The sequence below is a fragment of the Cervus elaphus genome, chromosome 25, assembly GCF_910594005.1.
Source record: "Cervus elaphus chromosome 25, mCerEla1.1, whole genome shotgun sequence".
NCBI classification, from domain to species: domain Eukaryota; kingdom Metazoa; phylum Chordata; class Mammalia; order Artiodactyla; family Cervidae; genus Cervus; species Cervus elaphus.
The window spans coordinates 16,949,933-16,976,150 of record NC_057839.1 but is presented as its reverse complement, the minus strand read 5'-3'; the positions used below and the strand labels follow the sequence as shown (position 1 = coordinate 16,976,150).

The 26,218-nt window shown below is 39.3% G+C and overlaps 1 protein-coding gene across 4 annotated transcripts in view; it reads left to right on the top strand.

The window, feature by feature from the left end:
- Positions 1 to 25,943, top strand: part of NLN (neurolysin) — a 97,413-nt gene extending 71,470 nt beyond the window's left edge. For all 4 annotated transcript variants that reach the window (XM_043887698.1, XM_043887701.1, XM_043887699.1 and 1 more), the window contains 4 exons: positions 9,954 to 10,140; positions 10,665 to 10,793; positions 11,997 to 12,133; positions 24,006 to 25,943. In XM_043887698.1, coding sequence (XP_043743633.1) covers positions 9,954 to 10,140; positions 10,665 to 10,793; positions 11,997 to 12,133; positions 24,006 to 24,140 — 588 coding nt within the window. In that variant the 3' untranslated portion in view covers positions 24,141 to 25,943. The remainder of the gene's footprint in view (positions 1 to 9,953; positions 10,141 to 10,664; positions 10,794 to 11,996; positions 12,134 to 24,005) is intronic.
- The last annotated feature ends 275 nt before the right edge of the window (positions 25,944 to 26,218 follow it).

Here is a 26,218-nt window from a genome sequence, read left to right as displayed (position 1 = left end):
CTTTACTAGGCATCAATTAAAATCACAGATAACATGGTATAACCCTGGGGGGAACTTACCAAGAAAGAGATGTGTGTGTGCAATGGATTGCAACTAATTTCTCTTTATTTCTAAAAATGAAAAGTATATTTATTCTCAACTTCATAACACAGTCCAGTAAACTAGGCCCAGACTGTTCTAGGATGAACCATGTGAACTTGCTAATATTTAACCACTGTTGACACGAAAACATCTAGTTCAGTTGTTCAACCTAACAGTTTTTAAAATTGATATTTACATAAATGGAGGGACAGCTTTCCAAATTGGAAATCTCCACTCATCTCTAAAGGTGAACTTTTTAGAAATAGCCTCTTTATTAGAATAGTTTTAGATTTACAGAAAAATTGCAAAGGTAGTACTCCTCACCTTGTTTCCCTCACTGTTAACGTCTTACAGTACCTTTGCCAAAACTCGGAAGCTAACTTTGGTGTGGTACTTCTAACTAGACTCAACACTTTACTTGGATTTTTCTAGTTTTTCCCAAACTGTCTTTTCTATACCGATTTTTTTTTTCAAATCTAGCTAATATCCTCACTAAACATAAACGAAAGCATTTTGTTTATATTTTTCAAATTCTGGGCCTGCCATCCTCTTCTTTCCATGGGATTTTCAGGCAAAAATACTGGAGTTGGTTGCCATTTCCTTTTCCAGGGGATCTTCATGACCTGGATCGAACAAGGATCAAACCCTCGTCTCTTGTGTCTCCTGCATTGCAGGCAGATTCTTTACCCATTGAGCCATCAGGAAAACCCCTCAATATCCTCACTGAACATAAAAGAAAACATTTTGTTTACATTTTTCAAGTCCTAGCCATGGTTGTGTAGTATGACATAATGAAGAGTTCAGGTTATATGTGAATAAACTTGAATCTTGCAGCAAAAACTGCAGACTGATACGTAAGTGGTTTTGTCAACTCAAGACCAAGAGTAGTATAGCCACTTGTCTTAGTTCAGAGTGCTATTAATATAACAGAATACCATAGATTGGGTGACTTATAAATAGCATGTTGTCCTGACATGTGCAGTTCAATGCTGGACATCCAGCATCCCACACCTAGAGTAGCCCCTAATCATTGTAATAACCAAAAATGTACCCATTCTTTTCCAGAAAACGACTATCACTTTTGTTAAAAGAAAAAAAAAAAAAAAAACTATTTAGTTCTTTCAACATTTTATCTTTACTTCCTGGTGCTTCCATGTTCTATTTTTAAAAGGCAGAGGGGAATAGGATATGAATCTATTCAGATAAATAAATCCTGGTATACTAATACAGCCATTTCTACTCTCTATTTAATCCAAAGAAAATAAAGCTTTCAGAATAACATAAATTTTCTTCCTTAGATAATTTTAAAGTCTTATTTTCACAGCAATAGGGTTCCTGAAATATTTATTTTCCATCAGTGTCCAGCATTTCCTTTAAGTAGAATAAAACTAGATTCCATTTTTCTAAAACATTTTTATGAATAATTTGGAAAAGTCAAATATTTTTCTTAATTTCAGACTTATGTGACTTAGATTATCTAAGATCCAGTTATGTACTTGTACATAGATAAACAGGAGATCTTCTTTGGATCTGAGAACCTGTGAAAATCTGATTTAAGCTATAGAAGTCTCTTCGAGAAAAATGGACATAAATTTACACAACCAAATTTTTACATGGAATTTCGAAGGGCTGCTAACCCCCTAAAGCCTAGGTCATACTGAATTCCAAGTTAAGAACTATTTCCTCCTTTGTCTGGATGTTAATTATCAGCTAATGATTTCATGAGGAAGTCATTTGGTGTCTTAATCACATTTAAAAATAATACTGATCCTCAAATAGGGTTTTCTGTGTTTTTGATGCATGTTCTTATTTTGAAATACGACCCTCATTTAACCTTAATGTCGTATGCTTATCATGTATTCACAAAGCAGTTCTCTACTATTCTGTTATTCTCATTATTTCTTATATTAATTTTGATCCTTTGAAATACCCACTTTAGTACTGGAAAATAAATTTCTTGGTACTGTTTCATTTTAAAGCTCTGTGACTCATGACTGAAATATATATACACTGATATGGATGAACTATATGTGAATATATAATTATATATGTGACTGAACATGCTTATGAATATATATGAATCAATATGTATACTGATGATTGTATATATACTGATGATCAATATATATACTGATGAATGAAATACATGTATGTTTCATATATATATATACATACATATATATGAATGAACTATGTATGCATGTATATAATTATATGTGACAACTATCTATATATGAATCAGTGAAGAGCCGACTTACTGGAAAAGACTCTGATGCTGAGAAAGATTGAAGGCAAAAGGAGGAGGGGGTGGCAGAGGATAAAATAGTTAGATAGCATTACTGACTCAATGGACATGTATTTGAGCAAACTCTCAGAGGAGAACAGAGGAGCCTGGTGTGCTGCCTTTCATGGGGTCACAAAGAGTCAGACACAACTTAGCAACTGAACAACAACAAATATATATGAATCAGTATATATACTGGTATACTGATGGTGAATGATATCGCTTGAAACAGTAGACTATATTCAAAGACTTTGCCTAACCTCCTTCATGAACATAAAATGTGTCATACAGATGAATAGTGTATGTAGTACAATCCCTTGTTCGGTCATCTCCTAATGAAATTATCATTGAAAAATCTCTTGTTTGTTAATCCTTTCAAATGTCCTATAATATTTTAAGATCTTTTAAAGTAATGTATTTGAAACCAGTGATCATTGCTTTTGTCTTAAAAATCACAGACAGAGATCCACATATTTGCAGCTTTATAATGATTTTAAAACCTTTTGTACTGACCTAAAGTAGATGGAAATGAAAAAGGAGTATAATAGTTTCTGTGTGCAATAATACTTCTGACTTATCTGAGAAATATATAGTGAATTTATTAATTTACCATATATATTGAGTAGATTGGTTTTAAGATATGGCAGCCAAGTGTTTCAGTTCTCCAGGCAGGCAGTTTGCAAGTTTGATGACCAAAAGAGCTTGCTAGAGCTTGTCATAGTAATATTTAAATAGGTCAGCAGGAACATCCAGTTTTCAAACATGTAGATGGACTAGTTCAAGGTGTCTACTATCTCATCATTCAGGAGATGAGTTTCACTCGTATCTTTGTATTTACACTACAGGGTAGATAATTTTGACGATAGCAGTCAGGAGGTGGCATCTCTAGTATCTGTTCCTGTTTCATGACTTTTTTGTGGTTTGGGCTGTCAGTAACTGCTGGCCTTTTGAACTTCTGTAGAATAGAAGAGTAATGCTTCTTAACAGCTTCCATTGTGCTGTCTGTATTGGTTGTGCATTAAGAGCAATAATGAGTTTTGAACTGTTAGAGGTCATTATTTTAAAGCAACACATAAGAATCACGATAAAGCCTTATTAAAGTGAAAGAAAAACTTCACATTTCAAATAATCTGTCAATTTCATTTAAAAACTAATAAAGTATTTTGTCTGCTTTAAATATTTTGGATTAGACACTATTTTAAATAAACATAGCCTATATCAGTTAGGAAGCACCCTAGTGTTATAAAAAGAGTACTAGATTAAAAAATCATTCATGTATTTGTGGGCCTGGCTATTGGCACATTTTTCAGGCAACCCACTCCAGTATTCCTGGGCTTCCCTGGTGACTCAGCTGGTAAAGAATCCGCCTGCAATATGGGAGACCTGTGTTCGATCCCTGGGTTGGGAAGGTCCCCTGGAGAAGGGAAAGGCTACCCACTCCAAAATTCTGGCCTGGAGAATTCCATGGACTATATAGTCCATGGGGTCGCAAAGAGTCAGACACAACTGAGAAATTTTCACTTTCAACCTCCTTGAGCCATCTCTTTTTTTGTTACTCATAAAATGGGAACAACAATTCTCATGTATACTTCCCTGGAGTGCTGATGTGATTAAATAATGTGTGAAAAGGTACTTGGAAAAGAATAAAGTGCCATACATATCTGAAGTGTGCTTGTAACTATGCTTATATATAATTCAGCTCTTTTGAAATCAATAAGTAGCACACAGGTCATAATTTAAGAAGATTATAAAGATTGCCATGAAGAAAAGCACTGTCACTTCAGATTTAAGAGAGTTCACAAATGCCTACCCTCCATGGGTATTGGGTGAAGATCTATGGAAGGTGATTGGAAACCATCACATTTGTCTTTTTTACTTAGAAGTTTGGTTCCTAGAGCACGAGCAGAATGAGCACTTTGTTTATTCATTTATTTGTTTTTTAAAAGTATCTTTTTTTTTTGGTTGTGCTTACAGGATCTTAGTTCCCTGACTAAGATTGAACCCAGGCCCTTGGCAGTGAGAGGGTAGAGTCCTAACCACTGGACCAGGAAGTTCCCCAGTTTGAGCAATTTGGAGTATTGGCAGAGGTGGAAAGGAAATCTGGGTCCATTTATCTTGAGCATTAACACCAAGGAATAGGTGCTTGGAGGAAGCTAAGGAGAGGCTTGGTCAGACCAGCCAAGACTATACTGGGCAGGCCAGGAAGAGAGATGGCGGCCAAGATTTACTGAGCACTGACCATGTGCCAGGCATTGTAGTCATTGCCTTACATTCATTCTTTAATTTTATACATACAATATTCTCAGAAGTGGGTTGACCAATCTACTTCTATTACTATACTATTATTGCCCCTATTTTCTTTTTCTTTTTTTTTTTAAGTTCTACTAGTTTATTGCAAACAACCCACCTCCCTCCACCCGCCTCATGCATGCGGGCTCAGTCATGTAACCCCATGGATCGCAGTCCACCAAGCTTCTCTGTCCATGGATTTTTCCAGGCAAGAATACTGGAATGGGCTATTTTGCCCCCATTTTCAAGTGGAAAAAACTAAGACTTAGAAAAGTTAAATGTTCACCCAGGATCTAACCACCCTGCTCCTTATCCCTCTATTTTATTGCTTATAACTGTTCTTTGCACCCCCATCCTTGCGATGGAGACAACATTATGTCATGGGGTCTGAATTTGGGCTCCCAGGTATGTATTCCTGTTGGATGGACCTCTTCTCTCTGAGTTTCTTCTATCGAATTCCCTCTAAATCAATCTCCTGTAAATGTGTGTGGAATGATGAGGTTATCTAGTTTCACATTTCCCTTTGTGTAAGTTGACCTTTTTGGTCTCGGTCCTGAAGTCCACTGAACACCTATCAACAACCTTTTAGCCTCTGCTCCCTGCTCGCAACCCTGCACCATTATAGTTTCCAGCATCAGTGTTAGAAGCAGTTTCTTTCAGGATCCATTTTTGTTATTTGAATATTTGTGTGTTTATACATACACAAGCACATAGACATACGTGCATAGAATAAATGCTGAAGTCATGAACCAAATGTGATGCCATACAACATCATTTGTTTCTCTTTGGAAACTTTTTTTTTTTTTAATTTCCTTACTGTGTTTTCTGTGTGTGATTTCTGAAAAATAATTAGAAAAATATGTTTAAAAGAGAAATGTTTTATCGACTCCTTAGAAGCAGTTATTATATATTGGGTCTGACATGTTATAGTAGATATGATAGAATGGGGTTCAGAAGATATAGTATCTTGAATGCCTAAAGTGTGAGGATATGAAATGTAACAATTAAAAAATTAAAATCAGAATATTATTAAGTAAAATGATATAAATTATATACTGATTTACTGATTGAGTATTGAAAGAAGACAAAGTGGAGAGGTGATGTTGGGTTGGGAGCTAAGAGGTCAGGTCAAGTATAAGACCAAGAGAAATCTCTTAGGGTTGTTTCAGGTTTGGGCTTCATACAGAAACATTCTCCTCACACCTTCATTTATTTCACAAAGATTAATTGACTATCCACCACTTTCTGAGCATGTGCTGGATTTTGGAGGTACAGTTGTTAGTGAGGGATTCATACATATAAGGTTGTTCTTAGCATTGACTTTGAATGGAGTAGAGTGCTCAGTCGCTCAGTCATGTCCGACTCTCTGCGACCCCATGGACTGTGGCTCACCAGACTCCTCTATCCATGGAATTTTCCAAGCAAGAATACTGGAGCCGGTAGCCATTCCCTTCTCCAGAGGTTCATCCCAACCCAGGGATTGAACCCCTGTCTCCTCCATTGGCAGGCAGATCCTTTACCACTAGGGCCACCAAAGAAGTACTTTATATGTGAACTTAAGGTGCAGTATTCAGGACTTCTGTAGGGAGTTTCCTGGTGGCGCAGTGGCTAGTACTTGGCACTCTCACTGCTGGGACCCGAGCTCCGTCCCCAGTCGGGGAACTAAGATCTCACAAGCTGCACAACACAGCCAAAAAAACAGACTTCTCTAGATAATGTGTTGTTTCATATGTCTTAAATGATGATGGTAATACTGACCGGGGGAACTGTAGGGCTGTTGTGAAAGTTAACAACGTGTTATTCAGGTTCTCTTTATTACTATTATTATTACCAATGATTGCTAGGTATATGCGAAGTTAAAAGTATGACCTTTAACCCTCTGTTTATGGCAAAGCCTAGGAGACAGTGGCACTTTTCTTTTTTTAATGCCTTATTTCTTAAACTTCATCATCCCTGGATTTAGGGTTGGATCAGACAGGTCAGGACATGGAATGACTGCTAGGAAATCATTAGGGGATCACCTCAGACAGGCAAAGTCCACTCTCCTGAGCCCTGTTCTTTTCCCTAAACAGAGTACACCTATTGATTTCAGCAGCTGCCTTTTCTTTGAGTTGAGATTTGCTCTCATGAAAATAACACTTTACTTGTAAATGCTAAAAGCAACAAGTGAGTCTCTTAATTAGAATAATAGCCTATATAAGATTTGGTCCTTAAATATAACAAAAGCTCACATAACTTTGAGCTTGAGTTTATATAATTTTGTTCCAGGTCTTACTGTGTTATATCCATTGAGAAACAAATGTCTGTAGCATCTCATAGTTTTAGACAGCTTTCTTCCTCTCAAAAACTTCTAACCAAACAGGAATCTAAGTTTACCTTGTTTTCTAGGCTTTCATTGTTAAAGTATTTCCTGTAGCAATAATGCTCCTGAGATCTATATTCAACACCATTGAATTATTCATGTTGAAAACTAGAAAGCACTTCTTTGGAACCCACAGTTGAAAACTGGAGTGGGAGTGGTATTTGTTGGTCGTCAGAGAGTAATATCACTCAAAGCCAGGCTGTTTTGCTCACCAGGCCCCCAACAAGCTGCCGGTTCCTAAGACTTACCCATGGTTTCTTTGTGAATGGACACAGTGACTGACTGTGGATTCCTTTCCTTTTCAAATTTAGCTATTTGCAGGGAAATTGAGTTTTTGAATTTTATAAGTTCTTTGTCCTCCTCATTTGAAAAATATTTAAATGATCTTGCCCAAAGGGCACACAGAGAAACAGCGTGACTTTCGGGAAATTAGTAAGCAGTAGAGTTATTTTTAGCTTTTACTCCTAGCAAACATTTCCTTTTGTTCTTTAGAAGACATTGTTGATCTGTTCATTCATGTGCTGTGGTCTTTCCCCAACTGGCTTCAGATAGAATAAGCCCTCTCTTCTCTACTCTGCGTGACGGAACTAGTGTTACTTCTCGTTAATTTTAACTCATGACTTACTCATTTGTTCATGTTTTTCTACATTCTGGAGCACCACCACTAACACATATATTTCACTGTTGTTTGGGGTGGATTTTCCCTCTCCCCAGCAAATACTAACCAAAAAAGTTCACACATGCAGACTGTACAAAATTTATTTATTTTTTGGTCAAAATACTGTATAGTAATATCTGATGGTGTAATTTTGTCCTTATTTTCTCTGTTAGTACTTATTTTGCAGTTATAGATACCATCATTACAAAGTTATGCGGTTAGGATTACAGAATCCCAAGTCCAGGATAGATGGTTACAAAGGCTGGCCGTTACACTTCAATGTCATGTTTGATCTTTGAAAAATCTTCCAGTACTTAGAGGAAATCAGGTTTTTAAGGAAGTACACTGACACTTCACTTTTACTCTTCACATAAAGGCAAGTTTGATATAAGACTAGATCCAAAATGATTTCACCATTTTGTAAAATCATAATTTAACTTTTTTTTTCCTTTGATTTTTTTCTGTAAGAGAGGTATTATAGTATCTGTGATTAAAATTGGAGTTCTGACTCAGACCACCTGGTTTAATATCCAGGTTCTACCATTAATCTCAATATGCCTCAATTTCCTCATCTCATAAATGGAGATTGCAATTATTATACAGTTGTTTTGAAATTTAAATCAGATAATCCATGAAAAAGCCTAGCAAAACACCTAACATAGTAAAGTCTCAATAGATGTTGGCTATTATAATTATTGTATAGAATTATTTTCTCTATAGTGTAGGCTGTAGTTATTTTTAGAAGATTATATACAAGAAAGAGGCAAAAATATTCAGTTTTTCTGGAGCCCTTGACTTTTTCCCTGTAAGAATTTTTTATTGGGATGTCCTCAAACAGAGGTTACCCAATTCCATTGCTTAGTGAATTTAGTTTCCCTTGGCCCATCAGTATTTGAAGCTCTTCATATCTAGAATCAGCACAGTTATAATAGGAAGTCAAGCAGAACATTTTTTTGCATAAAGAGAGGGAGGCCGAATGTGAGGTGGCATTGACATCTGTGGCTCTGCCCTGGGCCAAAAGCAGAATGGCCCATCTGCTGCCTCCTCCGCTGGTGACGCCCCCTCCTCTCCCTTCGTTCCATTTAGAGCCCTGGGGATGATGAAGTCAGGGAGAGAAGACCCGGCTGTGAAGCATCTAAAGAGGGAAGCAGGACAGAGGTTCAGGGGAAGATAATAGAATCACCCCCATTCTGCAGCTGACCCAGTTGGGTAAATGCTAAGTATTCCTCTGCCAATAGCGATTTTACGTGAGTTCTCTGGATGATGTGAAGGCTGAAAAACACCAGCCTAATGAATTCCCATCTTTCTGGTTAAGAGCTTTCCTGACATCTGATTCAACAATTTACTAAACTTTCCTTTTTTAAATAAAACTTTTTTTTTTAACGCTTAACCCACACCTTCAGAATAAGTCCTTTAGTTTTACAAGGGGTACTTTAACTTCTGAATATATCCTTTGTTTCTCTTATAGTTGCATTAAACTCACCTCACTTACCAACTATCATACGATGCTAACTCCTATTGTAGAGGCTTCTTGTTTTAAGGTAACATCTTCTACCCAATCTGAGAGGTACAACTCAGGCTTTCTACAATATGGTTGTTTTAGAAAAACTTATGTAAAGCTTAAAGCACAAAACATCATACACCTGAAAGGGATATCAGTCTATAAGGTTGTAATTTAACTCTTTAACTGATTTTGATGAAAACCTGAGTAGTTAAGTAATAATAGATCGATAAATACACCAGAAAGGCATGTACTGAGTAAACAAAAATATGCAAATAGCAAGGGGAACTAGGGAGAGATTGTCTTAGGTTATGAATCTCTTCAATTTTAATGGGAAACTCTTTTTTTTCTGGCCAAACTGCTCAGCTTGCGTAATCTTAGTTTCCCCAACCAGAGATTAAACCTTCGCCCTTGGTAGTAAAAGCGCTGAGTCCTAAATCACTGGACCACCAGGGACGTCCCTGGGAAATTCTTTTAAAATATTTTTACTTTCAAAGCTTAAGGTTTCTTTTAACTTAAACTAATTTTTTTCAGTTATGATTTCTTGATGATTATTTCAAGTGTGTCTGTGATTCAGAAGAATGAAATATTATTTTAATGTAGATATTTGGGGACTATTTTTCAGGCTGCTTGGCTACTTGTTTTATTTTCATTTCCTCATCTTCATCCAAAGTTGACTCTGATTCTGACTTAAGTTTTGGTGAGTCAATTATAAATCATCATATATGTAGTTTTCATTCACTGCTTTTTAAAAAAGATTTTTGTGTTTACTTTCTAGACTGACTTTGCACGATTTAGTGGAACAAACGTGGAAACTGACTTCGTAGAGGTGCCATCACAAATGCTTGAAAACTGGGTGTGGGACGCTGATTCCCTCCGAAGACTATCTAAGCATTATAAACATGGAAGCCCTATTACAGATGATCTGCTTGAAAAACTTGTTGCTTCTAGACTGGTCAACACAGGTATGACTTACCATTTTAGAAAATAAATTAGAATTGCTTCATGGAGAATTGGTGGCATCTTTTTTAGGTAAGAAGTGGATTTATTTAGAGAAATACAGTTTCCATAGACAGAATATGGACTGTTTCAAAACGCAAGAGTGGCTCCGGGGCCTGGGGTCATGTCAGAAAGTGAGAACAGCAGTGAGAAAAACACACTCCGCAGACAGAGTGTAGGCCATCTCAGAAGGCAAAAGGCCTGCTGGCGTCTTCTTCTATAGAACTTATTTCCTCTTTTGTAATGATAGCACCCTAGAGTGTTAACATGAGGTGGGAAGGCCACTAAGCATATTGGAATACTGAACACTGGAATTATATCCAAGAAAAAAAGATGCATCTCCTTTTAAATCTTAAATAGAATGAGGTGTCTTGCTCCGACCTTGTAATGAATACTATTAGAATCCGTTTATGAAATCTCTGATCTTGTGATATTAGAACATGTAGTTCTCTCTTCTCCCAAACATGCCCAAACATTCTTATGTTATTAGGTCTCCTGACCTTACGCCAGATTGTTTTGAGCAAAGTTGATCAGTCTCTCCACACCAACACTGCGCTGGATGCTGCAAGTGAATATGCCAAATACTGCACAGAAATTTTAGGTGTTGCAGCTACTCCAGGTATGTAAATATACTCCCTGCAGGTTCCTTCTTCCTGGGAAGCACAGGGTATGTTCAGCACTGCTAGAGAAGGCAGAGTGTGTCAGGCAGATTACCTAATATAATTTATTTCTGATTTCTGAAACCAGGCCATGACTTTCAGATAAGCATACTTTTGTCCTTATGAGTTATCCTGTCCAAATGTGCTTGAAGGGAAGGTGGCTCCAGCTCTGCAGCATTTTAGTGTAATCAGGCGTGAGCAATTGGCCTCCACCCAGAGCAGAGAAAGCCATTCAGTTTGGGAGCATGGCCTGGCCCCGCCCTCCCTGTGTGCCTGTGACTTCTGTAGGATTTCAGTAAGACACTGGCAGGAGGGACATTTTAGAGAAAGGCACAAACTTCTGCCTTGTGTCTGATTCTACTTCCGAGGTCAGTTCAGGCAGTTTGACTTTCTAACCTGATACGATTTATGAGACTCATGTGAGAGGGTGGGAGATGGTCAGACATACGCATTACATTTATATTTATTTATTTCAAGCAAACATGTAGCTGTGCATATAAACATAGTTGGAAAGGTGACTTTTTTCTATCAAAGAAGCTATTGTCTAATTGAGGCAGTCACTTTTCTAGTGATAATAAAGGTCGCAACAGCCCTGAGTCTGTCCTGGCCCCTCACTTCCTTTTGTGATCTAGTACACTGAACAGCAAACTTTGGGCCTCAGGCTTCTCTGACAAAATCCTTTCTGTAAAGTAGCCCTGGAGGTAGATTGAATCTACCTTTTTTTAGCTTTGCAAGTAAAGAGTTCTTTTTCAGTAATTATGAACCTCAAGTAAGTACCATTCTGACCCATTTTAGATATAAATGGGTGTGACAAAGAGAAGGCTCAATATTATTAGAATATTTATAAGACACATATGTGTCTAAGGGACAAGAAAGGACTGAGTTGTCTCGTGGGTGTGGACAAAGCCTCTGAAACTATTGTTAGGCATTCCAGAGCATAGGGCCGAAACCAGCTCTGAGGTGGAGCTGTCAGAGGAGAGAAGTTTGTAAACATCTTGGCCACAGACACCCATAAACCCTGGGAGTGCTAGAGGTGACTAGATGTGAGGACCTAGCACTGTCTCCTCCCGTAGCTAAACTCCCCATAGGGAAGCCTTAGCTAGCTGAGAACCTGATATTCAGCTTCTGACATCACATTGTTTGAAATGTATCTTTTTTTAAAGGCACAAATATGCCAGCAACTTTTGGACATTTGGCTGGGGGGTATGATGGCCAATATTATGGATATCTTTGGAGTGAAGTATTTTCCATGGACATGTTTTACAGCTGTTTTAAAAAAGAAGGGATAATGAATCCTGAGGTATTGTATTATTTTTTTTCCTCCTTTTTTTACTTCTATACTTGCCCTATCCCCCTTAACTCCTAGTGTGAAATATTTTTTACACCTAGATTTTGAGAGTAAGAGATCTGGTAACAACTTTTAACTTTAAAAGTCTAGCATCTTCTCACATCATCATACATCATACATTTGCTTTGTATAGGTGATTAATTCTGTAATTTGGAAAAAAAAAAAAGCCTACTGCATTTTCTTGCTTATAAGCATTCCATTATATTGCATAATTAAAATTCAAAGCTTTGTTTATGCATCTGTGCATTTATAGCTGCTAGTTTTGACATGTGCCCTACAGTGTTTTCGTTTTATAGGTTGGGAAAGAAAGGTAAACTCCTTCCTGATATAAATGATCTGCCTACGTTTTGATACACTCTACACACTTTCATTATACATTTTCTGTGGAAGTCACCCTTTTTTCTGTGACTGGTACACACCACCTACAACACAGAGTGTGTAACCTAAATGCCTCTGAGTGCTTTAAGCTGCTTCATTAACTGAGCCGTTCCCTTCCGTGTACAGTGACTTGACTGCCAGGTGGCTGCCAGCCAAGCCTTCCTCAGTTACAGTCCCTCTGTCTCCATTCTTGTTGAAGACTCAGCTGTCAGATTATTTCCAGGGCTGATGATTTTCCAGTGTGTTTTTCATTCTGTTTGATGCAGAAATTAGAAGAACAAAGTGTCAAAATCAGATTCTCTGTGTGTATTTCAACCGACTTATTCTCAAAACTTCGTGTTTCTGGATTGCATACTGCCTTACACATGAGCTCTGAAATGACAGATGTGATGTAGACCACCATCCCTTCTCTCCACCCTTCGCCCCCAAAACCCCACCTCCAGGGCAGCTGCATTCTGTTCACTAGCCTTTCCAATCCCTTCATCTTCCATCTATCCTACCCAGGCTCTTAGGTCCCTGCAAGTCTCCTTCCATCCCCTGGCAACCCCACTTAAAGAACGATCAACCACTGGCCTGTTCTCATAAATACCCTGACTTCTGCATGACCTTCAGCCAGTGTCCATCCCTGGATTCCTCTACCATCTCATTTAGAGATGGTACCCTTGGGGTTCAGATTCCCCTTCTGCAGAATATCCTGAGGCTCCATTTGATGCCCCACTGCAGAGTCCGGCTGTCTGGACCCCCAGCGTAACTCCACAGTCCCGCTCACTTCTCTAATTGGGGTCCCCACCACCTGTCTCCCACTCAGCAAATGCTCTGTCCTCTCTACTAAGGACATTAAGAGCATTGAAAGTGAGTACCTTCATCTTCAATATTTAACTTCTTCCCTCCTGTCTCAGAAGACAGGTCTGTAATACTAAGACTCACTGGTTTACCATCTCAGGAAAAAGACTTACCCCTGACTGATAATCTCAGTGCTCCCACTGAGTCATTCTTCCTTTCACAGCCTACTGTCTAGGTGTAAGAAACAGTTTCTGCACACCTCTGCTTCCTGGCTTTTGCCTCCACCAACTGAATTGGAAAGTTGTTACCCTCCCAGAGTAACCACTGATGATCCAGTTGCCAACTCTCAAAGGCCCTCGTCTACCTTTTGTCTTGTTTTATGCCTGCTTCTCGGTATTCCTCTTTGTCACAGCCCTTAGCTAAGCAAACAGATCCCGTCTGTACTTCCCAGAACTCTCAGCCTGGCAGCCAGATTTCTGTGTTCCCTTGGGTCTTTCCTCCTTCACAGATTTATTCATTCTGCTTCTTCCACCTAAAATCTATGCCTTCCTTGTCTGTGCCTCTCCAGAACTCTGCCATTCATAAAGGCCCTATTCAAACAGCCACTCGTTTATGAAGTCTTCCAGATCACTGAAACCAGAAGTGATCTTTCCATCCTCTGAACAGAAGAGTGAACTTGGGCATGGGGTATACGGTTTCAATAAGCTTTTTCTTGTGTCTGGAATGTTTAATATAATTATCTTACGGAATGACAAAATCAGGTTATAAAATATTTTACACCATAGAATGTGAATTCTGATTTTAAAATATGCATTTAGAAAAAAAGTACATCAAAATATTTTCCATTATTATCTTTGGTAAATTTATGGTTACTCAGTATTTTCCTGTACTTTTTATAGAGCTTTTCCTTATGTTTACATAGAGCATGGATTATTGTAGAAATCAGAAAACAGTGTTTAAAGAGACACAAGGTCCAGGTATGTGAGAGTGTAATTGTGACCTCCACCGGCTCTCAAGTCACTGGCGAGGCTTCCTGGCGTAAGGACTACGTCGCCTCTTTCGCCTCCTCCGCTCCGCTCACGTGACCACACCTCAGGAGCCTCCACTGTCTGCCCTTCTCTCTCAGCTGTCACAGTAACGGTCAAAGGACTGATTCCAGTGGATCCCAAGGAACTTGCAGTTCCGGCAGGAGGGATCCCTGCCATCGCCTCTGTGTGCTTCCTTTCTTCTCAGGCTTCACTGCTTGACAGGCAGCCAGACTGCTCTTAATTCAGACAGAAGGGCAGGGTTGAACGTGGAGGAAGCAAGATTCCCTACGACCTGGAGTTGTTGCCTTGTGGTGTCAAAACTTGTTTTAAGTTTGAAATTCTAGATTCAGCTGTGCAATATATTATTACTTATGCCAGGAAGTTGGCTTTAATCCCTCCTTTTCTCCTTCCTGTTAAGTACTCTGGAACATCATGTCGTTTCCTGTTCCTCTGCTGTAACAGCAATAGTGAGTCCGGCTCCAGAGGCCGAGAAGAATCCACTGCACCCACCCTCACGCTCTTCAATTCAAATACCCATTTATTTAAAAACTGACACTTTAGAATAACAATCCTGGTCTACAGAAACTTCTGTCATTATTACAACTATGTCATGATGAAGGGAAAGAATTCTTGTGGGAGGAAGAAGTGCTGAATTTGATCTGAAGCTATGGAAATCAGAGCAGACACAATATATCATACAGTCTTGTTGTCTCAAGACCCCTCACCCTCCCTGGTACATTTTGAGAAAATAGCAGGATGGCCCTTCAAGGAGTCAGTACCTGCTTTTCTTAGTCCCCAGGCTCTAGAGAGGCTGGGAGCTGAAAGATCGTGTACTGACATTATTGTTCATGGTCATTAGTATCAACAGTAGAGCATCTCCAGGCCTTACCTCTAACCTCTTACCATCCTGCAAAGCCTGGGGTCTGAGAACCATTTTAGATCTCAACAAGCAGCACTGTAGAAAGTGTGCTACTCACTGGGAAAACGATAGTAGGAGGGGTCAAATATAAGCCTGCAGTCTTCTGTGCCCTACATGTTAGCAACAAATATTTTATAGTACAGTTGTTTGATAGCCTCTATCAAAGGTTTAGAACTGGCTGCTTACCTGAAATAGCCTGAAAGTTTGCTCCCTCTGGTTTTATCTCTAATTTTCTATGATCTTCATAGTAATTAGGTATAACATCTTAACTGTATAGTTCGTTAAATATAGCAGTATCTTTAGTTTTTACTTTTTCAACCCACCTCTTAAATATCTTTAGCTTTTACTTTTTCAACCCATCTCTTAAATAACCATGGAAGGGAGTAACAGTTTCCCAGCAAACTCTAGGAGCTCTTTAAGGATCCCTTTAAGGTTCCAAAACGTGGTTTCAAAATCCAGCAGCTAATCGTAGGGTTGAAAGAATGAGGGCATTTTAACAAGGGCCATTTCTTTTTATAATGCAACTTCATTATGGGAAAATTTCCTAAAAAGTAATAGACATGCAGATTCAAAGGCAATTATATTGTTAAGCTAGAATTATGTTCCTCCTCTTCTGCATTTAGAGTAATTGCTAAGCTTTGTTTTTTTCCATTAGTGAAGAAGAATTACAGCCAAGTATCACATGCAGAAAGGAATACTGAGAAAGTCAAAGATAGTTGAGTATAACTGTCCACAATGCCATAAGGAAGTACCTAGATCTTGCATACAATAATGGACAGAGAAACAAAGAATCTTGGCTAAACAGGAAGAAGAATTGCGTGACAGGGAATTTCCTGGTGGTCCAGTGGTTAAGACTCCATGCTTCCGCTGCAGGGGGCACAGGTTTGGTCCCTGATCAGGGAACTGAGATCCCACATGCCCCACAGGGCTAAAAAACTAAAGAGAAAAATTACCTGATAAAGTGTATTATAAAGCTAAGTATTCCAGGGCGTAGGCCCAATTTCTGCTTAAATGTGTTGCTAGGAGAGAACATGAAATTTGCTCTCCTGATGGGCCTTACAAGTGGATTAAATTCTGTTTCAGCTTCTCTGACCTACCACCCCAAAGCTAATTTTTCTTACACTTCAACTTTTTCTAACAGTGTTAAATTCTGCCTGATTTAAAGGAAAAGGAAAGGAAATGGGGTTGATGTTCAACCTACTTCTTGAATATTTACAACGCCAGACTTTCTAAGCTTTGAATTCCAACCAGCTGGAAGCAGTTTTTCTTTCTTTTTGTGTTCCTCCAGCCCTTCTTTGTGTTTCTGTTAGAGCTCTAGTAATCTGCCTTGCTAATTGTCTATTTCTTTATCTCACCTTCTGGATCATAAGGCTCTTGTAATAGGAACTGTTTTATTCATCTTGGTGTTCGTCCTCTGCATCAAAATACTTATATTGCTGGACCCAATTGGTAGCTCTCCAATCTGCTTCCTCTCATCTGTTCCCCTAATACACAGGACTGACCAGGCTGCCCTTTTTTCTCCAGGTCTTCTCCCTCCCCATAAATATTTACTCATCTCTCCTCACAAATTGAAACTTCACTTAATTTTTCCAGACCTCTTTGAGTCAAGGGGAGATTCCTACCCTGTTCTGACTACCAACACCAGTCTTTCACCTTCTCCCCCCTTCCTCTTTGTCGTCAAAGGCATTCTTTTTCCCACTCACAACCTCCCCACCCTCATTCATAGAAAACAAAGGAAGTGCTGTGGGGAAGAAGTGTACAGATGAGCTATGGAAGGACAGGTTTCAATACCCACTGTAAAAGCGAGCTGGTGAGCCTGTTAGGTGCCTGACTGTCGTCGCTTGTCCTTGGGCGGAAGCTCTCTGCCCTGATGCCCTTACTCAGAGCAGGAAGGAGACACCTGGCTCTACTGCCCAGACTCAGTCACAGGAAGGAGGCGGAAGGGAGGGTTGGAAGGCCAGGGAGATTGCATGTGCTCCTCCAGAGATGCCAGAGGTGTCACGAGACCCAAACTGCTTCCCATTTATGTGTTCTCGTTACTGGTAGACGACGGGTGTCCTTCACTCAGATAATTATGAGTGCTCAAATAAAGGGAGAAGGGCATGGCAACGCACTGCAGTTTTCTTGCCTGGAGAATCCCACGGACAGAGGAGCCTGGCGGGCTCCAGTCCATGGGGTCACAAAGAGTCGGACACGACTGAGTGTCTAATACATAAGGGCTTCCCTTGGTGGCTCAGACGGTAAAGAGTCTGCCTACAATGGAGACCCGGGTTCCATCCCTGGGTCAGGAAGATCCCCTGGGAAAGGGAATGGCTACCCACTCCAGTGTTCTTGCCTGGAGAATTCCATGGACAGAAGAGCCTGGCAGGCTACAGTCCATGGGGTCACAAAGAGTCAGACATGGCTGAGCAACTAACACAAGATTGTTGTATATAGGGAGTGCCTTGTCTCTCCTGCTTAGTATTCCTGTGTGTGCATGCTCAATCATGTCTGACTCTTTGCGACCCCATGAACTGTAGCCCACCAGGCTCCTCTGTCCATGGAATTTTTCGAATAAGAATACTGGAATGAATTGCCATTTCCCACTCCAGGGGGCCTTCCCGACCCAGGGGTTGAACCCCCTCTCTTGTGTCTCCTGCATTGGCAGGTGGATTCTTTACCACTGCATCACCTGGGAAGTCTACTTAGTATACTATTGTATACCAAGTATACACTACAGTATACTAGTATACTTAGTATAATATTTTATACTAATAGTGGAGATGAAGTCTCTTGTGCTTTTTTCTAGCTTTATTAGGAGACAGAACTAATTTTAAGGAAATGCTGAAACAGGAATGCATTTGTTTCCCTGACTATATATGAGTAACTGAACTTAGGGACAGTATGAGAAAGAAAATGAAAGGAAGGATAGATGGCGAGTCAGGTTTGTTGAATACCACCATATAGCAAGATTGATTCTAGGGAGCAGGCAAGGTACTAAAACCATTGCTCAGATTCCTCATATACTGAGGGAGGTAGGCATATTCCCACCTTACAGATAAGGGAACTAAGGCCCAAGGCCACATAGCTGAGGATGAAGCCAAGATTTTAACCTGGGCCTGACTCCAAAACTCCTGATCTTGCTTTAAAAAACATCAGTGTTGAGGACTTGCCTGGTGGTCCAGTGGGTAAGACTCTGTGTTTCTACTGCAGGGGACATGGGTTTGATCCCTACTCGGAGAACTCAGATCCTGCCTGCTGTGGGGAGCAGCCAAAAATAAAGAAATCTGAACATAGTTTTTAAAAAAGAAAGAAAGAAACCATCAGTGTTAGGATTTACACAGTTGCCAAAAGATACATATTAACCTTCCAGGAGTAAAAACCACAAAGGTGACCAATGATGATTTTCCCTTCCCTGAGTGACTAACAGGCGCGCTTACTCAGTACAGACCCTCCTGCAGGGTTTTTCGAGCATGGAAGTTTCTAGTGGTTGTCTTAGAGCTTCTCTTCCTGCTTTGCTCACAGTTATGGTTCCTCCATTATATAAACCACTCACACCACAGACTCTGTCCACCTGTAGCATTTTTCTCCCAGACAGGGTTCTCTCACCCAGGGAAACAGTACCTTCCTAACACACAAATTCACTTAACTGTTGTTTTTTTTTTTAAAAGAAAAGCAAGATCCTATTACCAAGATGACTCTTAAACTCTTCTCCAAACTTCATTGCCAAGGAAATGAAACTATTAAGAGGCCGTTGCTCTGTAATTCAGGAAATTGAATCAAGGTGTATGGGGCTGTAAGCAGGGAGGACCTGCGCTGTTCTGAGCCACGTACTCTGAGGCTAAACAGTGCCCGGCTGTACAGTGACTTTACCGGCAAGGGAGGGGAGACCCGGCTCTTCACAGCGGTGTGCAGCCCCCTCAGCCTCGCTGTTCTTCACCATCCACAGTTACAGCTCTCGGTGCAAAACAGGAATATTCTGGCAGACGTCCACATTTTGGCGATTTTCTTTAACTTTAAAATTTTCATTATTTTTCCTATAGTTGTGCAATGAAATACGCCCTTTTAAAAGACTCTCAGATCTTGAGCATTAAGAATTTCTGCAGGTAAATACTAGTAATTGAGGCTGCATGATAGGTTCAAGAGGGTTGACTATCCTCTTGTCTCGATGATTACTATGTATTGAAAATATTTCCATAATAAATGGCTTAAATTACTTTTATGTTCAGATCAATTTAATTCACAGTTTCTAAGCTCCTATACTGCTTCACCCAGGGAGGACAGCCCTTCCTCCCCCCTCAACCCCCACCTACGGATTTGTTGTTGTTCAGTTGCTCAGTTGTGTCCAACACTTTGTGACCCCATGGACTGCAGCACACCAGGCTTTCCTGTCCTTCACCATCTCCCAGAGTTTGCTCAGACTTACGTCCTTTGAGTCGGTGATGCCATCCAACCACCTCATCCTCTGTTGTTCCCTTCTCCCCTGTCTTCAGTCTTTCCCAGCATCTGGTTCTTTTCCAGTGAGTCAGTTCCTCGCATCAGGTGGCCAAAGTTTTGGAGCTTCAGCTTCATCATCAGTCCTTCCTGTGAATATTCAGGGTTGATTTCCTTTAGGATTGATTGGTTTGATCTCTTTGCTGTCCAGGGAACTCTCAGGAGTCTTCTCTAGTACCACAGTTCAAAGGCATCAATTCTTTGGTGCTCAGCCTTTTTTATTTTTCAGCTCTCACATCCATACGTGACTACTGGAAAAACCATAGCTTTGACCATACGGACCTTTATAGGCAAAGTGATGTCTTTCCTTTTAAATACACTGTCTAGGTTTATAATTTCTTTTCTTCCAAGGAGCAAACATCTTTTAATTTCATGATTGCAGTCACCATCCGAAGTGATTTTGGAGCCCAAGAAAATAGTGTGTCACCATTTGCATTGTTTCCCCATCTATTTGCCATGAAGTAATGGGATCGGATGCCATGATCCTCGTTTTTTGAATGTTGAGTTTTTTTCAGTCTCCTATTTCACTTTCATCAAGAAGCTCTTTAATTCCTCTTTGCTTTTCTCCGTAAGGGTGGTGTCATCTGCATATCTGAGGTTATTAATATTTCTCCTGGCAGTCTTGATTCCAGCTTGTGCTTCATCCAGCCCAGCATTTCACATGGTGTACTCTGCATATAAGTTAAATAAGCAGGGTGACAATATACAGCCTTGACGTACTCATTTCCCAATTTGGAACCAGTCTGTTGTCCCATGTCCAGTTCTAACTGTTACTTCTTGACCTGCATACAGGTTTCACAGGAGGCAGGTAAGGTGGTCTGGTATTCCTGTCTCGTAAAGAATTTTCCAGTTTGTTGTGATCAGCACAGTCAAAGGCTTTATCATAGTCAATGAAGCAGAAGTAGATGTTTTTCTGGAATTCACTAGCTTTTTGTTGATCCAACGGATGTTGGCAATTTGATCTCTGGTTCCTCTGCCTTTTCTAAATCTAACTTGTACATCTGAAAGTTATCAGTTCACGTACATTTGATGCCTAACTTGAAGTATTTTGAGCGTTACTTTTCTAGCATGTGAAATGAATGCAATTGTGTGGTAGTTTAAAGATTCTTTGGCATTGCCCTTATTTGGGGTTGGAATGAAAACTGACCTTTTCCAGTCTTGTGGCCACTGCTGAGTTTTCCAAATTTGCTAACACATTGAGTGCAGCACTTTCACAGCATCATCTTTTAGGATTTGAAATAGCTCAGCTGGAATTCCATCACCTCCACTAGCTTTGTTTGTACTGATGCTTCCAAGGCCCACTTGATTTCACACCAGGAGGTCTAGCTCTAGGTGAGTGATCACACCATCATGGTTATCCAGCTCATTAAGATCTTTTTTATATAGTTCTTCTGTGTATATTTCCCACATTTTCTTAATATTTTCTCTTTCTGTTAGGTCCATACCATTTCTGTCCTTTATTTGCATGAAATGTTCCCTTGGTATCTTTTGTTTTCTTGAAGAGATCTCTAGTCTTTCCCATTCTATTGTTTTCCTCTATTTCTTTGCCTTGTCCACTTTAAAAGGCTCTCATCTCTCCTTGCTATTCTCTGGAGCCCTGCATTCAGATGGGTATATCTTTCCTTTTCTCCTTTTCCTTTTGCTTCTCTTCTTTCCTCAGCTATTTGGAAGGCCTCCTCAGACAACCATTTTGCCTTTTGCGTTTCTTTTTCTTGGGGATGGTTTTGATCACTGCCTCTTATACAATGTCAGACCTCCATCCGTAGTTCTTCAGGCACTCTGTTTATCAGTTCTAATCCCATGAATCTATTTGTCACTTCCACTGTAGAATCGTAAGGGATTTGATTTAGGTCATACCTGAACCACCTAGTGTTTTTCCCTACATTCTTCAATTTACATCTGAATTTTGCAATAAGGAGTTCATAACCTGAGCCACAGTCAGCTCCCAGTCCTGTTTTTGCTGACTGTATAGAGCTTCTCCATCTTTGGCTACAAAGAATATAATCAGTCTGATTTCGGTGTTGACCATCTGGTGATGTCCATGTGTAGAGTTGTCTCTTGTGTTGTTGGCAACTCTATAGGTCTGGGGCCTAGAACATAAGGTGACCCCTAGAGGGGCTTGTTAGACAATGTTCTAGTATGACACTGAAGAAGCGGTAGCAACCTTCTTGCCTTATTTACAAGTTTTGAATAAATTTTCTTAAAAAGGAGGGGCCTGTAATCACTGATAATGGACTTCCTGAAAACCCTGGTAATGACAGTTTAAAAGATTTGTCATTTCTTGCTTGGTCTGCAGCAATTAATTACTGTTTTAATAGTGATCTAGAACCTAAAACACGAGTGATGGCTATCCTTATTACAGACTTTATTATTCTAAAAAGTAGCAGATCAGAGATCTTGAGCCCAACACAGCTTGCCCCTTCCCTTTCTTTCATTGCCCAACATGTCTAAATTTGACCAGTGTTAAATCAGTGGATTAGGTAAGGTTTAGTTAGTTACACTCCTGTTTTAGGTCCTAGATCACTATTAAAACAGTAATTAATTGCTCCAGAACAAACAAGAAATGACACATCTTTTTTTTTTTTTTCCTTCTAAAGAAAATTAAACCTAACTCTAAACTGTCACTACCAAGGTTTTCAGGAAGTCCATTATCAGTGATTATAGGTCCCTCCTTTTTAAGAAAATTTATTCAAAACCTGTAAATAAGGCAACAAGGTTGCTACCGCTTCTTCAGTGTCATACTAGCACATTGTTTAACAAGCCCCCCTACGGGTCAGTCATCTTATATTCTAGGCCTCAGCCCTGTAGAGTAGCCACAGGTAGCTACTGAGCTCTTGAAATGTGGCCAGTGCTTTTGAAGAATTGAGATGTGCTGTAAATGTAAAAAACACACTAGATTTTGAAGACATACCACAAAAAATAAATCCCAATAGTTGATACGTGTTGAAAGGATAATATTATAGACCTCCTGGTTTAAATTAAATTTTAAAATTAATTTTACCTATTTTCTTCTCTTTTTAAATCTGATTACTAGAAAATTTTAAGTTATATATGTGGCTCACATTATATTTCTACTGGACAGTGCTCTCTAGAGTTTATGGAAAGTAACTTCATTTCACTAATTGTTTACTCCTGTTTAAGACTCATTTGTGAAGTTAGCTATGTGCTTATAGATCATTAATAAGTTTCAGATTATTTCTGTTTATAATCAAAACCTGAAAAGTTTTGTGTGTGTGTGTGAGACCCTTGTAGGCCTTTAAGTAGTTTTGTATCTAACTTGGTAGATTTCCTTCATCAACATTTTATTTTCTTTAACAGTTTGACTAGACGTCTCTGATGGTTGTACCAAACAGAATCATTGTCATAAGTCAAAAATGAGATTACTTTTGTTTCTGGAAATTCTCAAGCTATTTATGTACTCAGGGAGGCTATTAGTCGCTGTTCAAATGATATAATGGATATAAATTTGAGTCTTAACCCTGAGCTGTTTTATACATAGATTTAGAATTAAGCTTCATTGAATTGTCTTGCCTTTCAAAAGGACAATGAAAAGGAAGTGAAAATATTGAAAAATGCTGATACTGAATTTCAGTTGTTTTCTTTCACTTTGTCTGCTTATGTATTTGTGTAAATAAAGGCAGAGGAACTGTTGTATGCTTTAAACTTGTAGACCTTGTCCCCAGCAAATTTACAAAGGTCCTCCTTCCTCATGTTGAGCCCACAAAACTATCTGCCCTCCACCATGGGACATGGGTTGTGGCCTTACCCCCACCCATAAGGAAGAAGAGTGTTTTTATGAGCCCTTCATAAAGTTATGGCAGAAGCCGTGTTGACAATAGTAGCTGAGCTACTGTTTCCAGGTACACAGAATCCCTGTTTGTAGCCTAATTGAACTCCTATTTTGCTAACCCTTTCGAAATCGCATTTTAGATGCGGTAGCAAATAGAAGACTGTCCCAGCTTCCATTTGGCTATTTTTTGTTTGTTTGTCTGTTTGCTCCTACTGTCAGCATGCTGCTGTGGATCTAAGGAGACAAGACGGTAATAAAGGGAAGTGTGGAAGACCGGAGGTCTAAGCTCCAGATCTCTTAGCTACCAAAGTAAATAAATACTACAAAGCTGTAGTCTAGGGGAAGGAGAACATCCAGAGTAAAGCTAAAGTCCCTTTTTTTTCTCTCTTTTGCATCTGGAGATTTGGAAAATTGCTATAACCATGAATTATTAGGCATGCTTTATTTTATTAGGTTGGAATGAAATACAGAAACCTGATCCTGAAACCTGGGGGATCTCTGGACGGCATGGACATGCTCCAAAATTTCTTGACACGTGAGCCAAACCAAAAAGCATTTCTAATGAGCCGAGGCCTGCCTGCTTCGTGAACTGGGGCTCTTTGGGAGCCGTCCATGTCTGGAGGATAAGCCGACATCACCACGTGTTACTGGCCTGGAAACTGAAGGGAGTTTTGCAAATGAAAATGTAGATTTCTATTAACTTCCTTTGTTTTTTAATTTGAAAAATTATACAGATGTAAATGGAATTCTAAATACTGTGACCTAAGAAAAGATACATTAGAAAATAATTGTACTATAAACTTTCATAAAAATGGATGTGATTTCTTTTTATAAAAGTTTCATATGAATGCAATTTGATTTTTTTACTATTATAACCTAGATAATATAATGTAAGAGGGCTAAGAATTTTTTAATTGAATCATATACATTATCTACTTTGATCCTTCTTATATCTCAAAGTTTTGTACTTGGGATTCTCGGCTGATAAATGAATCATCACATTCCTCTGATAAATATTTTCTCAGAGCTTTGCATCCACTTTAACTCTCTGTCTTCCAGTAAAGTGTGACCTCTTTGCCTGCATACCTCCTGGCCAGGGGACTATGCCTCGGTAATACATGTATCTTTGTATTTCAGGCCTCATGATTTCCAACTTTCTGCCACACTTGATTAATGTTCCTCCAATTGGTTTAGTCTTTGCTGTCTGATGTCCAGTCAGAGAGTACCAAAAAATGAGTTTTAGCTGAAATGGCCTAATGTATACTATGAGTTTTAATATCTCATGTTAGAGAATTTGAGATCTTGGCTTAGAGGTTCATTTCCACTTCAGCATGTAAGATTGTCATATTTACCAGTTAGAACACTAAAGCAGATCTAAGATTATTTTTCTCTTCTCGGGTTTCTAAGAAACAGCAAGGTCTTTGCCCGCTTTACTGGGCTCCTCACCTGAAGTGGTAGGTAGATTGTCACAAAGACCGTCTCAAGTGCTGCAGGAGGAGAGCGGAACTGAAGCATGAAAAGCCCAGAAACCCCAGGAAATGAGTGGATTCTGCACAGGAGTCTGTGAGGACGGCCGCTCCCAGTGTTACGCGTACTCCAGCTCAGCCGTGGGGAGGAGCTCCTCCGCGGCTTGTTTTATCTGGTGATTTTGTGAGTCTTTGGAGCTCTTTAGGTCTCTTTACTTTGGGCCTAAATTCCAATTCTGCAAACCAGGAAACTTACATACTTACTTTTCCTCTAGGAGTCTACTCAATGAGGAAACCAAAATAGGATAATAAAAAATTTTTTTAATTAAAAACTAACTTGGAGTGTATGCATTCTGCATAGGACTTCTAATTGTTTCCCAGTGTGTACTGAGGTATGACTTCGCTGGCCAGGAACAAAATTAGAACCTTTCCATTCTCTTATCCAAATGGACTTTGTGCTAAATAAAAAGATATTATGCTGCCTAGTCAAATTATAGACAGCAGGAAAATCAAGAGCTGTAGTGACACAGAAGAAAATTCAGATTATTATTGTCAAGCAAAATACCCTAAACATCACAGGAAATCCCACCCTCCCTTCTGAGACAATTGCCTGGCCCTCTCGCCCCCATATTCATCCCATGTCATCATCTCCGGTCCTTAAAGCTGGTGTTTTTGTTTTGTTTTGGTTCTTTTTTTTTTTTTTTGGTCTTAGCAACGTATGGTACTTTTTTCATATCTTTTTTTGCCCAGACTGTTCTGTTTTCCAGTTTCAGGCAAAAACTCTCTTCAGCTTTTTCTATTGCCCAGTGTGTCTCATTAACAACAATAACTTTTATCATTTTAAATCTTAACTTATTTCATGTGGAAAAACTAATATTTGGTATGGAAAAGTCTACACACAATAAAATTACATTATTATCCAAGAGAATGAATTCACATTTCTTTTATACTTTAATGTTAAAACTGAAATGCATAAGAAAATGGAAGTACTGTGGTATTCTTTTTATTTAGGGTTCACATCTGATATTTAAAATCTATCAAAGAACGTAATGTCTACCAACAGAGGAATGGGTAAAGAAGATGTGATACACACACACACACACACACACACAGAGTGGAATACTATTCAGCCATAAACAAGAAAAAATAATGCCATTTGCAGCAGCTAGAGATTATCATACTAAGCACAGCAAGTCAGGA